This window comes from Hemibagrus wyckioides, linkage group LG10, assembly GCF_019097595.1.
Source record: "Hemibagrus wyckioides isolate EC202008001 linkage group LG10, SWU_Hwy_1.0, whole genome shotgun sequence".
Lineage (NCBI taxonomy): Eukaryota > Metazoa > Chordata > Actinopteri > Siluriformes > Bagridae > Hemibagrus > Hemibagrus wyckioides.
In genome coordinates, this window is record NC_080719.1 from 1797082 (window position 1) to 1815000 (window position 17919).

Below are 17919 nucleotides of genomic sequence, written 5' to 3' on the forward strand. Positions count from 1 at the left end.
ATTTATATAAATGGATAACATTATTATTATTATTATTATTATTATTATTATTATTATTATTATTATCATTATTATTATGTTCAATTAATATTTTTTATTTAATATTATTAATATTTTTACATTTTTACAGCAACTTACATATTAAAAGGCACTATTCATATGAATGGAACACATTATTATTATTATTATTATTATTATTATTATTATTATTATTAATAAAGTGTTTTTTATTTGTATTTATTCCATTAAATTTTGAAGGTATGTTAATTGTAAGTAACAGCAAGTCTTTTTAACCAATCAGACGTGTCAGACTCTCCACCAATCAGGATTCTGCTCATTCACACGTCTGTGTTCATGTTTTATAAAGCATACAGCTCATATTTCCGCTCTCGGTTCTGCTAATGTTCCGTTCAACAAATTCTAGCTTTAAAAATGAAACTAATTCATCAAACCTCACGGCGACGACGGCTCTTCTCTCCGCCCTGACACGCCTGATACGGGTGTACGGAGTGTGTGTGTGCGTGTGTGTGTGTGTGCGCATGCGCGTGTGTGTATGTGTGTGCGTGTGCGTGCGTGCGTGTGTGTAGCTGGTGATCCGTGTGCTGGGTTTCTCTCTGGGCTGCGCTGTGGCTTGGCCTCGCTCCAGACAGCTTGCCTCTCCTGCTCTGTGGTTTTGTTCAGCAGATCTCGACTCGGCTCCTCACCGTTCCTCCTGACTGACAGCTAAGCTCAGGATCAAAACAAACACATCGCTCAGGGAAGCAAGTAAAAAGAAAGTAAAATCCACAATCGCTTCATGTGTCACATCTGGCCCTGAGCTCCGACCCTCTGAAACACTTTAGACGGAGCAGAAGTGGAGGATCGGAGTCTGGAGTCTGGAGAATCCTGCAGGATTTAAGCAACATCTTTATCCTTAGCTAGATTTAGCTGTGTAGCTCATGTAGAATCCTGGATTGTGATTGGCCAGACAAGAAGACAATGATGTTTCTATATTGAAATTGAAAATGAAATATTGTTTCTATAGCAACAGCTGGTTCACAGGGACATGTACAGAGTATAAAATTTGCTATTTTGTGAGGAGATCTATGGAAGGAGTCTCCAGTGTCAGATTATATTATACAATATTTGTCTCATTAGCTTCATGAGAGACGAATAAGCGAGGCTGAATGAGTGAATGAACAAGGAGCGAGGTTATATCTGCTATAACGTCCCGTAACCTCCTCGTTTATTCTTCTCCTAGCGTGTCTGTGCTAGCTCTCATGGTACCAGAGATCAGATAAATAAACACCTGATCTGACTGAACTTCAGTCCGGATACAGAAGATCCTGGTGTGATCATTTTGTTAAGATAGAAGGATCTTCTTCTAATCCAGAATTTCACTAGAACCTTGGGGAAGTTCAAGAGCCAAAAAATCTTAACATTATATATTATATTATATATAGAGAGAGAGATGATGGCATGAATTTGTTATTTAATCATTTAAGAAAGTTTGCCTTGATGGTGGGAGGGGTTTGTGGGAAGGGCTTGTGTGGGAGGGGCATATTTGATCTCACCTGTCAATCACAGTGACTCTAGCCAAATCATCCAGCGTCCTGTCAGCTCATGTATGTGGAAGAGAGCAGACTGCACTTTATTACATAATCAATAAACATAATTTTCCTTGATCGTAGCTCGTAGCTTTCAATGAAAATTTCGGCTAAAATCCCGATAGGTTTGTTTAGTTTCCTGTGTCCTCACACACACACACACACTCGTATTAAATAACCCACACACTCTATAATCTATAGTGTGTATGTTCCGGGTAGAAATACAGGATCTGCTTTCAAGAAAACTCAAGTATTTTTTTCTTCTTGCCTTCAGATGTTTAGACATTTATACGTCACTTTTTTTTTTTATTGGGAAAAAAATATCAAAAGCCGACTTTTATTCCAGAAAGCTGGGGGACAATAGAGACGAACAATGACGCGAACGAGGAGCGTTTCCATCCACGGTGCTCTGAATGGCACGCAGCCGCGAGGAGAAATAGCAAGGCCAGGCAGGCAGCCGCGGCTTTTCATCCCGGTGTCATCCTTTATCTGTCCCTCGTCCCTATTCATGTGAACTTACAGGCATGCCTGGCCCTCCGTATTGATTTTTTAACTCGACAATTAACGTGGTATCTGATTTATCATTGCACTTTAGATCTTAATCAAATGCTGTGGGTGTGTGTGTGTGTGTGTGAGAGAGAGAGAGAGAGAGAGAGCAGTGTGTGTGTGTGTGTGTGTGTGTGTGCGGTCTACATCCGTGAGTATTTTTTTCTCTTCTTTTCTCAGCTTGGTGCCTTTGTTTGTGTTTTAATTAAGCAGACCTTGTGTGTCTCCCCAACCCTGAGCTTCCCTTTTTAATTGCCCGCACTTACATCGGGTCGACTTCAAACGCACCAGAGAGACATTTTGTAACGGGGGAGCACAAAGCAGCCCTTTGAAATGTCTACAGTCATATGAAATGGCACGCTAATTAGAAACCTTAGGCTGCCGGTGTGATATGAAAAGTAGCTCTGTCTGTTTTTTCCTTTTTTCTTCTTCTTCTTCTTCTTCTTCTTCTTCTTCTGCTTCTTCTTCTTCTCGGTGTGTGTATGTGTGTGTGTGTGTGTGTGTGTGTGTGAGTGCGAAGTGGACGCTTCGGAGACATTTTTTTTCCCTTTTCTTCTCATTTCCGACGTCTTCTACCTGCCTCTACCTTCGAAAGTGTGACCTCACACCTCCCCCTTCCAGACTTTCCATCCTTTCTTTGCCGTTTATCAAACACAAAAATGCCCTGTAATTTAAAAATATCTGCTTTCAAAAGGGCTAAATCATCCCCCCCACCCCGATACCCCCACCCCCACCTCCTTCACACACACACACACACACATGCCATTTTCCCCGCTGTACTTTGATCTACGGTGGCGCACACGGTGTGGAAAGAAGGTACAATGAATTTTTTTTCCAGGCCATGATGTTTTTTACACCTTCAGGATTGGTTAAGGTTACAGTGGATGAATACACTTATTAGCCTTTCCTCTCGTTCTTTCTTTCTTTTCTTTTCTTTCCACAGTCTAATCTAATCTAATCTAATCCGACATCATTAACGGCAAGGACACGCGTGTGATTATCAACAGTGCTCGGTATGACTGCTATCACTTCTCTGATGGATTCAGACGGAGGGTGTGTGGAATAAAAAAAACAGGGTGTTGGTGGTGGGACTAAAGGGAAAGAAAAAGGAGGATAGAGAGAGAGAAAGGGAGAGATAGCGATTAAGGAGGGAGGAGGGCGCTGCCGTGTTATCAGAGCTGGTACTGTGCCTGCTGCTGCTACATAAACACATGGCTGTAACAGGCCGTGCTAAGACCTGCAGCCTGAGGGGGGAAGAACAAAAACACAGCAGAAGAGCAGAGAACAGGAGCTACACACCTTCACCTTCAGTGAGAAGAAACTGTGAGATATCTTCAGAACACACACACACACACACACTAATCTGTGGAACCAACAAAAACCAAAAGTGTTAAATGTCCAACCATCATAAGGTTCTTATGTAAACCACTAAATGACTCATCTACTGAATCACTCTTATGATGCTCTCACATTTACAGGGTTCTGAGTGCGTTCTAGCTCTCGGTTCTTATGGGTTCTCATACTCGGGTTCTTTAGATCGGCGAGAACAATTTTTGGTTCACGATGTCCCACGATAATCGATATAAGCAACATTAAAATGTTAACAATTAAAAGGTTTTTTAGGGAAAACAAGCAAATGACTCATCTACTGAATCACTCTTGCAGTGTTCTCACATATAAAGGGTTCCGAGCGTTTAAATATAACCCAGGGGTGTTATCTCCTTCTGTGTGCAGTTCTCCTTCTGTGTGAGAGAAGCGCTGTGAGTCTCTCTCACTGTCGGAGCGGAGAAAACTCTAGTAAGAAAGTGATTTGACTCTGAGTCGACTCACTGCTAGAAGCGAATCATGTATCAACTTCTTCATCATATGCTTAAAATTTCCTCATTATAAGGGTATTTAGAACATTTTTTGGTTCTCTAAAGACCCACTCTGTAACACAACAAACTACTCTAACAAGATAAAAAATGTTTAAGATCCATCCATCAAAAGGTTCTTAAAGAAACCAGTAAACGATTCATCTACCGAATCACTCATGATTCTCTCACATATCCTTTCACTCATTCAGAACCCGGGTGTGTTCTCGCCTCGGTTAGAGGTCCCTGAGGTGGGCAAGAACCCTGGGGTCTGAGAGAAGCGGTGTGAGTCTCTCTTGGCTTCTGATTGGAGAAAACTCTAACGAGTAAGCGATTTGACTCTGAGTCGACTCACTGCCTGAAGCAAATCATGCTGTTCATTGTTCATTGTTTGTTCACGTTTGTTTAAGTTTTTCTGTCATTTCTGTCTGACGAATGAAAGAGATTTTTGAGCTCGGAGTTTGTTTTCAGCTCCACACACACACACACACACACACACACACACACACACACGCACACACACCTTTTATTTTTTTCACCATTTGATTTGCTCAAAAAGTGACACGCAGCTTGAAACCGAACCAAATCAAACAGCGAATCAGAAACGAATCAGACGAATCAGACTCAGACTCAGACTTTACAAACAGACCCGTAGGTGTGAAAGCGCTCTAAGAGAGAAGGCCAAGCGCTGATTAGATCCCTGAGGGGGAACAAAAAAGTCTGGATTTGCTGGATTTCTGATCACTTTGGATAAAAAGGCTCTCGGTTTTGAAAGAAAGCAAACTCACCTTGTATTTCTCCCAAAAGCTCGCTCGTGTTCAGTCTCTCCATTTTCTCTTTCCAGTCTTTAGAAAGCAGTTTTTCCATGCAGGAAGTTTCTGGAAAAAAAAGGAACAGAAAAATACATGTGATTTAATTAAACTGTAATCGTTACAGTAATTAGATGTGACCCGAAGTCCAATAGAATTCGTCCACAATCAGAGACACGGTCACATGACCTAGAATTAAATTCCACCAAACAAAAGATTTCTAGTTTCACAAAAATATACAAAAAGGTTTCAGTTCTTTAGCAGAACCCTTAAAGGTTCTCAGGAGAACACAGAGGGTTTCCGGGTCTCAGAAAAGCTGGAGAAGTTAAGAACCATTAATTACCCATGAAACCTTCAAGGAGAACCATGAGAGAACCTTTTTTCCCTAAGAGAGGAATATCATCATAAATTCTATTACAGTGAAGTTCCATAAAGAGCCATTTTCCAGAGAAAACGCAGAACACAGAGAGACGATGTAATATGAGGTCACTCAGGTCACTCCGGTCACTCACATCTATTCTCAGCACCAAGGTGTCTGTCTGTCACTCAAGACACAGCCAAATATTAACATCTGCACTGCTAACTGAATAATAATAATAATAATTTTGGGAAAAATACATTTTCTAGATTCTTTTTCTAGAATCAAACAATTTTTTTTCTATTTATATTTTTTAATTTTTATTTTCTGTCCTTTTTTAATGCAAAAATGATTACATTTTTTTAATTATTGCTATTTTTGGGACAAAATAAATTTTCTAGAGTTTCCTGTCTTTTTTATACAAATGAACATAATATTTTCATTTTGTAACTTTTTAAATTTTATTTTATTTTATTTTATTTTATTTTATTTTATTTTATTTTATTTTATTTTATTTTATTTTATTTTATTGTATTTTATTTTATTTTATTTTATTCCTAACTAATTCTAAAACCCCCTAACTAATCCCAGGTGCTCAGTGTGAATAAAGTGAGATGTAGCAGGTTTTTCAGCGAGCAGCATGCTAACTCTTAGCGCTCTCAGTTAGCATGGCCACTACCAACTCCACCAACATTATCAAGTTTACTGACGACACTGTTGTGGTCGGATTGATCTCCGACAACAATGTGACGGCCTACCTGGAGGAGATTAAGACTCTGGAGGACTGGTGCCAGAGGAACAACCTCCACCTTAATGTCAGAAAGACTAAGGAGCTGATAGTGGACTTCAGCAGAAAGCAGGAGAGGAACTACCAGACCCCTGTGATCAACAACAGCCCAGTGGAAAGAGTGGACATTTTCAGATACCTCTGTGTTCACATCACACAGGACCTGTCATGGTCCTGTCACATCAACACCGTGGTGAAGAAGGCCCTGCAGCATCTCTTCCACCTCAGACGCTTGAGAGACTTTAGAATGCCTGCTAAGGTGCTATGGAACTTTTATTCCTGCACCATAGAGAGCATCCTGACGGGAAACATCACCACCTGGTTCGGGAATAGCACCATGCAGGACAGACGAGCTCTTCAGAGGGTGGTGCGATCAGCTGAGCGTATCATCCGTACCGAGCTCCCTGACCTGCACTCGATATACAACAAGCGGTGCTGGACCAATGCCAGGAAGATCATGAAGGACCTCAGCCATCCCAACAATGGACTTTTCTCTCTGTTGAGGTCAGGGAAGCGCTTCTGCTCCCTGAAGGCCAACACTGAGAGACTGAGGAGAAACTTCTTCCCGCAGGCTATACGGTCTCTCAATCAGAACTCCACATAGGACTCATCTGATTAGACCTACTATGCTACTACACTCGTGTTGGAACTCCAACCAATCACACCGGACATTTGCACATTACAGGACTGTGGCACACAATAAACACACGATGTACATCTGCACATTTGCACATTTCAAGACTGTGCACACAATACAACACATAAACATACATGTTGCACAGTCTGCTCCCGTTTACATACAAAGAGGACTTCTGCACATCTGCACTTTGAAGATGGACAATACCACTGCTCTCATCACCTCATCCCACTTCGTGACCACCCCGTACTGCTGCTGTCTGCACCGTGGACACTATTGCACACTACACACTATTCACTTTATATAATTTTATAAATTTATATAATTTTGCATCACAGCTGTTGTATTTTACACTTCCTGTATTTTACATTTTACACTTCCTATATACATATTCTATCTTATTTTATATACATATTCTATATACATATATACATACCTTACTTTATTTATATTTATTATATTTTATTCTATTTTTATTCTATTATATTTTTTTGCTTACTGTGAACTTTTATATTTCGTATTTTAGAATAATTCGTATTCTTATTTTTTATATTTCGTATTTTTGTATTTTATTTTTATATTTTATCCTGTCTTTTGTTGTCCTTATTCCTTTTCCTTTTCCTAGGGTCATAACAGTCGTGTAAGCATTTCACTCCATATCATACTGTGTAACATTATGTATGTGACAAATAAAATTTGAATTGGAATTTAGCACCTAGCTCTAGCGGTCAGAGAGAGAAAAACATCATCCGCGGCCCCTCACGCTCCGGTCTGTAGAGAAACAGTAGCGAGATCTTCACCTCAAATAAAAACACGGGTCTGAGAGCTGAGAGGAAAGCAGCATGGCTATGTCAGCTCCAGCTCCTCATTTCACTGTCACAGCAGCTCGAGATGTGACTCCAGGAGCTTCGAGTTGTTTTTCAATCTGAAACCGAACCTTAGACAAACAGCCACATGGTGCCGGGGTTCAGCTTCAGATATCAGCTCTCTCACAGCTCTCTCACAGCTCTCTCACAGCTCTCGCTACAGACCTCAGCGTTGATGAAATAAAGGCTAACGCTAAATGAACGTCGATGTCGGGTTTAGACAGACGTGTTATTGGTGTCACGGAAATCTGAAATGTTTTTGGAGAGTTGTACAGTATCGCCGCTCGAGAATTGTTTTTTCTAGCTCACTGTTTGACATTTTCTGCTGAGAAAAAAATGAAATGTAAACTTTACGTGTAAAGTTTCTTTTGCTACAATTTTATTTCAGGATTATTGTCACATTTTTAAATATTTTTGGATGTAAATTTCCAGAGAATATAAAACTATATAAGATTATAATATATATAACATTCAGATAACCTTATAATGTATATATATATATATAAATTCACATGGATATATGTGAAAAAGGTTTTGCGTAACCTTGGCAAACATTTCAACAACGTTCCTGCAACGTTCCTGCAACGTTCCTTTAGCTGTAAAACCTTTAATGCTAACATTCCCGTGATGTTCGAGTGGTTCTGGATGGAAACGTTTAAACAGAACAGAATAATAAGGATAAAGATAAAGAGATTCACACACACACACACACACACACACACACACATGCAGGATGGAGTGTGGGGTTTTAATAAGTGCTGTGGATTTCTGCAGAGCTCTGGATGTGACTCGAGGCGGGTGATAAGGCGGATCACGCACTCAGGCACTCCGGAGAGACATTAAAGCAGAAGTGGAGGGGGCACGGACAGGGCAGGACGGCCATGATGAAAACAATTAACATTTGTCCGGCAGACAATGAATCAGAAGGAGGAATGGCTGGAATCTGCAGAGACGCTGTCCGGGGATGCTGATAAAGAACACACTGCTCACCAGGCACAGCCTCGGAGCCTGGGTCAGGCCGTTCCCATCACACACACACACACACAAACACAAACACACACAAACACACTCCCATACCGCAGTGGGCCTCGTCCCATTTTACATACACTCTCACGCTAGACATCTCACAGCCAGATTACTACATGTACATGCATACATACATATATATGCAAATGAGGCGTCAGCTAATTACACATGCACTCCAATCACATGCAGGCAATTTGCATATCGAATAACTCTGAACATCTAACTCATTTCCCAGCCCACCGTTGATCATTTTCCTACCCTAGCACATCCCTAAATGTGTTTTTTACTCATCTTTCCTCTTAAAACACAACAAATCCCCAATAATTTGATCTTTTATGAACTTTATTAACTTTTTAAATAAAAATCTTTCCTGTACAGCTGCTTGCGCTAAAAACAGCCCACATGTGCAAAATGAATGAAATGGAATTAAATTAACTTCAGATTGGACACGTCATCCTGTTTTATCCATTTAGAGTTACGTTTAAAGCTCCGCCAAGCAGCACAAGTCCGTTTCTGTTCTCCGTTATCACTTGTTCCCTTCTTCTTCTTCTTGTTTTTTGCTCAGTGACTTTTCTTTCATCTTCCTTTTGAAGTTTAATAAGATAAAAAACAACAACAACAACAACAACAACAAACATGCAGCTTTCTACCTCAATAGAGTTACAGCTTCACAAAGCGCAGACACTGGAGACTCCTTCCGTACATGTTAGCTAATTAAACGTCTCCTTACAGGATGGCGATCTGATTCTGATGAGCCGTTGCTATGGAAATGACGACCTATTAGGATGGAGCGTGAACATGGGATGCTCTATCTAATCAACAACTTCACTTCTGACCAATCAGCATTCAGGATTCCTAGACTCAGAACACTTGATCTCCTGTAGTATGATGATCACCTGGAGCTCGCTCTCCTCCTCCTCGTCCTCTTCTTCTTCTTTTCCTGATGATGTCATGAGGAGAAGAAGAAGAAGAGGAAGAGAAGGAGGAGGAAAGCGAGCTCCAGGCGACACTCCAGCTAACAATAGCGTGTTTGTGCCATGGTCACAGACGTTTTTGAGGTCTGATGCTTTGTGTTTGTGGGTATTTTAGCAGTAGAGAACATTCCAGATCAAACGCATCATCGCTCTCATGAACATCACGTGAAAACCCCAAAATGTCTCGTGAAGAACATGGAAAGACCTTCTCCTCTGCGATGATCACGCTCAGTTTCTGGGTCATTCTAACACCGCTCGGTCTTTATCGACTTCTCGGCCACGGGTTGTTTCCTCGACCTCGCAGCTCTCGGACCTCCGAGCCTGTCTGGTGTGTGTGTGTTTGTTGTGTGTGTGTGTGTGTGTCCTGGCAGGAGGATCACACACTCACAGGGGGTCTGCTGTAGCTGTGCTTCTCCTCCACAAGGACGAAAGAGCTTCCTGTGTCAATTCGAACTCAAACACACTCCCGTCAGATTAAAACACACACACACACAACAAACACAAACACAACAAACACACACACAACAAACACAAACACAACAAACACAAAAACAAATACTTTCCTTGCAGATGAAAAGAAAGCAAAAAACAGAAATTTGCTTTTACGACACAGGAGTCATGATGGAAACTGTCCTGATCGGGTCAAAGGGTTTATAGAAGACTTTCCGTTATTCCTTGCTTTCTCTCTTCTCTCTCACAGACACACACACACACACACACACACACACAGCACAGCACAGCACAGATGCTGCTCCAGCACTTGATCATTAAGCAATGCACCAACTGTTGGAGATAATGCGGTGCCAGCTCCCATTCTGCTCCACTCTGCCTCCCCCGAGAGCGCTCGCTCCCTGCACTCCTCCACACACATACACACACACACACACACACACACACACTACATCTGGAATGTGCCAGACCTGCCCTCTGCTCCTTTTTACCTGGAAGAGGTGAGGAATTTCCACCGTGTTTGTCTGTGTGTGTGTGTGTGTGTGTGTGTGTATGTGTGTGTGTGTGTTAAATTCAGAGGAATGCATTGAAAGCTCGTCGCTAACTGAAACATCGCAGCTCACACAGGGGATAATAGCGAGGTTGGACTGAGGGTCATCTGGGTTGTTTCAAACCACCATTACAAAAGCGGTTGTGGAATTTTGTCAGGAATAAAAAGGAGGAATATTTTTGTGTTGCGACTCCCTAAAATCAAAATGGCTTCCAAACACACACACACACACACACACAACCATCTTGCATCATCATAAACCACAATAATAATAAAAAAGAGTTTTTAATAAAAAAAAACTTCTCGGGATTGATTAACCTGATGAGAGCGATGCGGCGGCGCTTTAGTGTTTTACTCTGTCCTGCTCACAACCAATGCTAACAACATCATCTCTAACAAGAGTCCAGCTCTTCTTCTTCTTCATCTTCTTCTTCTTCTTCCTCTTATTATTATTATTCTCCTTCCTCCTCTTCCTCTTCATATTCTTCTTCTTCTCCTTTCTTTTCTTCTTCTTCCTCGTCGTCTTCACCCTCTCCTTCTTCTTCCTCTCCTTCTTTTTCTTCTTCTTTTTCTTCTTCCATTTTACATGGGATTATTATAAATGTGAGGATAAATAAATAAAAATAAAAAGCCGGAAAATGTAAATGGATCAAACAGAGACTTAGATTCTGAGTTAAAGGGAAAAATTCTCAAATTAACTCCGGAGGAATATTTCAGTATAAAGATCTTTAAGGTATTTCTCTAACTCCGGTCTTCCTGCTCTCTCTCCCCGAATCGTGTCTCTTTACTATAAACCACTCTGGAAAAGTAAAAAACTCCGGCGAGGTCTCTGTTTGGGAATGGTGTTCCTGATCCTGGAGCCCCTGCGTCCTGCGCTCCTCCTCGGAAATAAAGCGATGGGGGAAACGATTCAGCCTGGGTGACATTGGAATGAAAACAATAAGCCTTATCAGTCTCCTATTTACATTTTCCCAAGGTCCCCCTCCCCCGACAGCAGGCGTCCCAGCCTCGCCGGATCCGAGGCGGCTTCCTCTGGCACGGCTCAGCTCGGCTCTGGCACGGCGGAGCACGGGGGCGCTTGGCGAGCGGAGCTTGGCGTATATCCCCCACTGATCTGGAGCCTCTCTCGAGACGGAAAGCAAAACTAGCAGCCGTGTGTCCAAAAGCGGCGAGAGAAAGAGAATTCCTTTACCCAGAACGAGCGGAATGCCAGCACCCCAGAGCTAGCCTAGCGTGATTAGCATAAACCCTGTGTGGTTTTTTTTTTTTAATACCACTCCAGAGCTACGTCCCTCTCGAAACAAGAGGATTATACTGCCTCGTGCTAGAAAAACTTTAAACAAAAAAAGAAACGTTCCAAATCCCAAAGCTACAATCACTTTAGCGCTCTGTGACTAGCGCCGCGAGCGGACACGAACTCTCCGAGGCAGCTTCCCTAGCCTGGGGCTTATAGATGCTGCTAGCAAGAAAGTTAGACTAGCACTAGCAAGAGACTTCAATACACAAAGCTATGATCACTTTAGTGCTCTATCGCTAACCCTAACATGTTTAAATTAACTCTCAGATAGCACCGTAGCTTCACTTCTCTTTCAATCTTGGAAATTATGGCTGCTGCTAGCAGTTTTGCTTGTTTGGTATCTGAACTGAAAAAGAAAACCTATGCTAGCGCTAGCTCTATTTGCAGCTTAGCTTAGCCTGAACTCTCCTGAGCAGCTGAGAAAAAAAAAATTATAAAATGTAATAAAAAGTGATATTTATGCTAATATAAAAGGTATGCTAAACCAAAACCTTCTTTAGTGTCTCTGCAAACTGAAAAAGAAAACCTATGCTAGCGCTAGCCTGAACTTAGCCTGAATGCTCTGTAGCAACTGAGAACTCAATAAAATAAAATAAAATAAAGTAAAATAAAATAAAATAAAATAAAATTTGGGATATTAATGCTAATATAAAAGTTAGGCTACTTTCTATGGCGTTTCTGCAAACACAAAAAGAAAATCAATGCTACCATGAGCTCTATTCGCAGCTTATCTTAGCCTGAACTCTCTCTAGCTGAATAATTCTTTTTTTAGATATTAATGCTAGCATGGAACATAGATTAGCACTAGCCAAACAAAACAAAAATCAGTCAATAAGTCAAGCGAAGTGCTCTATACGCTAGCCTAGCATGCTAAAAACAGTAACGGATCCTCCTGCAGCTAGCGTGAAATCTAGACTAACGCTAGATAGATAGAGAGAGATAGATTATTAATCCACACACGTCGTTCTAGCATGAGAGCTAGAAACTAGCAACACCGTTGTTCCTCGCGGGCCAAAATCGACATGCTGTGTTTCTCTTTGACACCCAAAAACAAACTTCCCGCTGCTCCTGGACAGATCTGACCGCTATCTGCTAACCGATCTCTGCTCCTAACCTGCTGCAACAGATACGCTCTCCTCCGCGGATCAGAGGGAGAAAAAAAGATAAAGCAGGAAGACAAAAAAACACGGCGTAAAGAGGAAGAGTGACGGCGCTCGTAAATCTCCACGAGTCTTCTGTAAACGGAGATCTCAGCACCTGGCGAGAGAACGCAGCCAAGACGTCTTGTTTAACAAACGGCGAACACACACACACACACACACACACACCATAACCACTGCTCAAGAACCAGGGGTGCCAAAACTTTTTAAGTGATATAAAAATGTAAACAATGCTAATCTCTTGCTAGCAAACATTCAGCTATTTAGCTTAACAATTTTCTATCGATCCCAAATTGACACCTCGTACTTTTTATCCGTTTACTGCTATGTCTCGTTAACGTCTCTCGTTTTTCTTGTTCTTAAAGTTAACAAAACTGTGAAAGAAACGCAAAAACTTCTCTGTCGTGAAGATGTCGCGTTAAAAAGGTGCTCAGTGTCAGGTGGTGCTGTGTTGCTATGGAAACACCAGCAGCACTTTTTAAAAAAAATTATTTATAGCTACACTGATGATAAAACAATGATGAACTTTTACACCAATCGTCTAATTAACGTGGCTTTACTAAATTCCTGGTTAAACTTTTGTTACCACATATCATGATCCGGGATATAAAGAGTATCGTGATGATGATATTCATATCGAATCGAACAACTCTACAGGACATGACCTTGTAGTGTATACAGTCAATGCTAGTATGAGAAAAGAAGAGTAGAAAGGAGTAGAGTCAAGTAATCACTCTCTCTCTCTTTCTCTCTCTCTCTCTTTCACTCTCTCAGCCCAGATGATGCTTCTGAGATGGACTTGAGTGTGTGTGTGTGTGTGTCTGTCCATTCCTATGACTCGTGCCCCGTGGCATGATGCCAGCACATCTGCCATTGCCCCCAGGCCTCACACAGCCGTCGTAATCCCCACTACAGGAAGCTGCTCTTCCTCATCAATCCCTCTCTCCCCGGAACAAGGGACGGAGAGAGAGAGAGAGAGAGAGAGAGAGAGAGAGAGAGATTACTTGACTCTGCTCCTCTCTACTCTTCTTCTCTCATACTAGCAGATTGTTCTCTGTAAGAATGAATTGGACATTGTGTGTGTGTGTGTGTGTGTGTGTTTGTGTGTGTGTGTGTGTGTGTGTGTGTGTCTTTTCCCACCGAGTCACAGCTCCACTTCCTGCAGCTTTTTTTTTCTTCCTCATTTAAACTCATGTTCATTCCTTTACTCTGGTTAATAAAGTTCCAGTAATTTTCACGTCTGAAAAAACTAAACTCCACCACTGATAAAGGGGAAAAATGAGATTAAAAAACCAAACAACTTTAAAAAAGAAGTGAAGGAAGATGCTGACGATGTCTCAAAGACGTTTATAAACACGACATTATCAGTTATAGCAACCAGAATATTTTTTTATTATTATTATTATTATTATTATTATTATTATTATTATTATTATTATTATCTTATTATAAAAAATAAAATAAAATAAAATAAAATACAATTTTTAAAATTAAAATTAAAAAAAATATTTAAAAAAACCTTGCAAACCAGGCTATTAACAATCTATCCAAAAAAAATCCAAAAAATGTAAAAATCTGAGTTTGTCACCAAAATATGTCACATTACAGAAATATAAAGTACTACAGCACATCCTCATCACTTTAAAGATAAATACAAAGAAGAAGAAGAAGAAGAAGAAGAAGAAGAAGAAGAAGAAGAAGACGTTTGTAAAATCAATCAGGTTTTTTTTAAGACTGTGAGCACAGAAACACGTGGCTTTAGAACGTTTGGGTCAAAAAAAAAGAAAACAAATAAAATACAGAAATAAAAAGTAAAAGTAAAACTAAACGGCACATCTGCATTATGACATCACCAGCTCAGGTTTGAGCATGCTCAGAAGCGACTTGTGTCCAAAGAGCGGGGATTGGTCTAAATACAAATAAATAAATAAATAAATAAATAAATAAATAAATAAATAAATAAAGGAACAAAAAAATGAATCTATAAAAATTAAACATAAATAAATAAATAAATAAATAAATAAATAAATAAAAATAAAGCATTTTTTATTTATTAATTTATTTATTTTTTTGTGTGGAAAACGAGCTGCTGCTCCCTGACGATCACACCGGTCCACGCTTTCTTTCTTTTTCCTTTCTTTATTCTTTAAACAATACGATCCAAAAGCCCTAAAGAGCCGAGTCGCCTTTCTCTTTCCTCATCTCGTCGTAAAACAAACTAGAAGCACAGATTAACGGGAAAAAGACAGAGAGAGAGAGAGAGAGAGAGAAAAGAAGAAGAAGAGAAAAAAAGTGCAGGCGCACACAAAACGTTTAGAGAGGGGGGAATCTTCTGAATGTCTTAATCACAGAGCGACTAAAACAAGACTCCATCATCATCACAAAATGAGAGTGTAATAATTACAAGAGGCAGACAGGAAAGTGAAACGGCAAAAAGGAAACATGTTTTGTCACACTCCCGTCAGCGAGCCTGCAGACAACAGCTGTTAGCGCGCGACGGCATCGCGCAACGCTCCTGAAGTCTCCATAATCACGCTGTTATTGAAGGGAGGACAAAAAGGGCACTAATTGCAAGGGAGCAATCTAAACGTAATAGGTTACACACCCGGGCGACGACGCACAGTGCACACCGCTAAAACCCGGAGAGTCACAAACACGGCAGAGAGAGAGAGAGAGAGAGAGAGAGAGAGCATCTGGATAAAGAAATCCACCACAACACAACACGATGTAGAACACAACACAGCCTCGTCGCTCATTTTCTGCCAATTACCCCCCTCCCCCCTCCCCCCACCCTGTCAACAGTTTTAATAACCTCTATCATTTCCACAATTTCTCTTTCTCTTTTTTTTTGCCTGGGTTAAATAATTTCGTCTCTTTAATATGCAAATGCGCCTTTTGGCATGCATGGGTGAAGAGGCTCGGGCTGCTTGAGACGTGTCAGTACAGTGTGGAGCACCTGCACCTTGGGGAAGGCTTGATTTAATTGACACCTAATACTGTTCATTATTCCACTTAGTGAACACCTCGGTTAGTCACCTGTAGGTCGCTGAGAACCCCCGGCAGACTTCCGCCTGTCAGCGGCGTGTAAAAATAGACCCTTAAAGAAGATTTAGAAGGAAGAAAATGTAGCAAGAAAGTCACGGAAAATATTTCATTAAATATATTTTTTTAAACACGCACAGAGACGTGGAGAAAAAAAAAACAGGACTTTTAATTTGTACTCCTTAATTTAGGAATATTCCAGAAAGGCGTTTAAAAATCCTAAACGAGATGTAATTCAAAGGAAAAGCATTTTCGCAGTAATAACAGGTCTGGAGCTGCACTAATTGTAGCTCTCGGGGTCAGAAAGGAACAAAAGCATGCGCAGGTACACACTTCTTCTTCTTCTTCTTCTTCTTCTTCTCCAACTTTTTGTTTTTTAGGTGTTTGTCCGTCTGGATGGAATCTAGTAGATCTTTTAACAGTTGTCTTTTGCACAGAAGTGAAAGCGTTTTCCACGCCAGAAAGATGTTCTCTGAGAAGTTCCTTGCCTTCTACAAGGGTTTTGAGGAAAGAACTTGATCTATACCTGGAAGCTTTTCTTTGGTTCTAGCTTCTTAAACGGTTCTTTTACAAGAAAAGGAAAGAAAAAAACGTGAAAAAAAGTGTGTGTGATTGGTTAAAGGGGTTCATGGCTTTTTGAACGGGTTCTACTTGGAACTTTAGACTCTTGAAAAAAGAGATGGTGTAATGATTCTTTTGAATTCTTTGTCTTTGAAGGCTTCTTGAAGGGTTTATTGATGAACTGCTTTTCTACCTGGAGGCTTTTTAACAACAACACGGAGATGTTTACTTGGTTAAGGGGTTCATAGCCAACTAAATGGGTTCTACTTGGAACCTTACTCTCTTAGAAAACCAATAAAATCTAGATCATTTAAGGATTCTTTAGACGATCTGTCTGGTTGAATGTTTCCAATTAGACGAAGGGTTCTCCAGTGGGTTCTTTGATTTGATTCTTAGCTTCTTAAATAGGTTCTACTTGGAACCCTATACCTTATCTAAATAGGATCTAGATCACTCACGCATTCTTTTCTTCTTTTTGGATCAAGTTGATTTCTACATGAGAAAATCTCCAGGGTTCTTCTTTGTTAAGGATTCTCTGCTTCTTAAACAGGTTCTACTTGCAAATTCATAACCTTAGGTAGAAAAAAAAATCAAAATCAAGATCTTTAGGAATTCAGAACATTCTTCAAGTAAATGAAGGGCTCTTGAAGTGTTTATTTAAGGATTTTCCAGCTTCCTAAAAGTCTTCCACGAAAAACTCCGCCCCTTCATTAATCTAGAACCCTAGAAAACCCTTCAGAAACTCATTTGAGAGATATGTTCTATACCGCTCTGGAGAACGAGCTCCTCACACACGACCTCTTCACAAAGCCCTTATACCGCCAATGCCTTCAATCGAGTCCTGAATTATTAATGCGGATCAATTCATGCTAACGAAGCCTAACGTGATTCGTTAGCTAGTTCATTAGGAACGGGGAGATACAGGAGGAAGTCTTCGGAAAGAAAATGAAGACAAATCTGACTTTGGCTCAGAGGTTTTCAGCTGTATAAACTTCACCATATCAGTCATTTTTCACTAAAGGTGTCTCCTAGATAAAAATTCTCTCAGTGTTAGCAAAGCATGCTAATGTGTTAGCGATGTACGCTCACCAAGGAAGACATTCACGAGAGGATGAGAGAAGATTTTATTCTATTTTTCCAAAAGCGAGTGGAAAGGAAAGTTATGAAAGGGGGAACTGAAGAAAAGTTGGACCACAGCACAGGCATCGCAGGGCGGAGCTACGGAATCGCTCGGAAATAAACTGAACCACTTCTGATTGTCTCTTCGTATGCGTTCTGTAAACGAGGAAGTTCTCCTAGCTGGATCTTCACTACATTAGCCTCGAGTGTTACAGGATTAAAATTGCAATTAATCAAGGGAGAAGCCACCGGTGAAGAAGACAGTTAAACCCTTCAGGTTAAAGGTGAAGAAGCTTTC

The 17919-nt window shown here is 40.6% G+C and overlaps 1 protein-coding gene across 10 annotated transcripts in view; it reads right to left on the bottom strand.

Moving 5' to 3' along the window:
- The window catches only part of sox6 (SRY-box transcription factor 6), a 170881-nt gene that overhangs the window by 71613 nt on the left and 81349 nt on the right, over positions 1–17919 (bottom strand). For all 10 annotated transcript variants that reach the window (XM_058400755.1, XM_058400753.1, XM_058400759.1 and 7 more), the window contains one exon: positions 4774–4863. In XM_058400755.1, coding sequence (XP_058256738.1) covers positions 4774–4863 — 90 coding nt within the window. The remainder of the gene's footprint in view (positions 1–4773; positions 4864–17919) is intronic.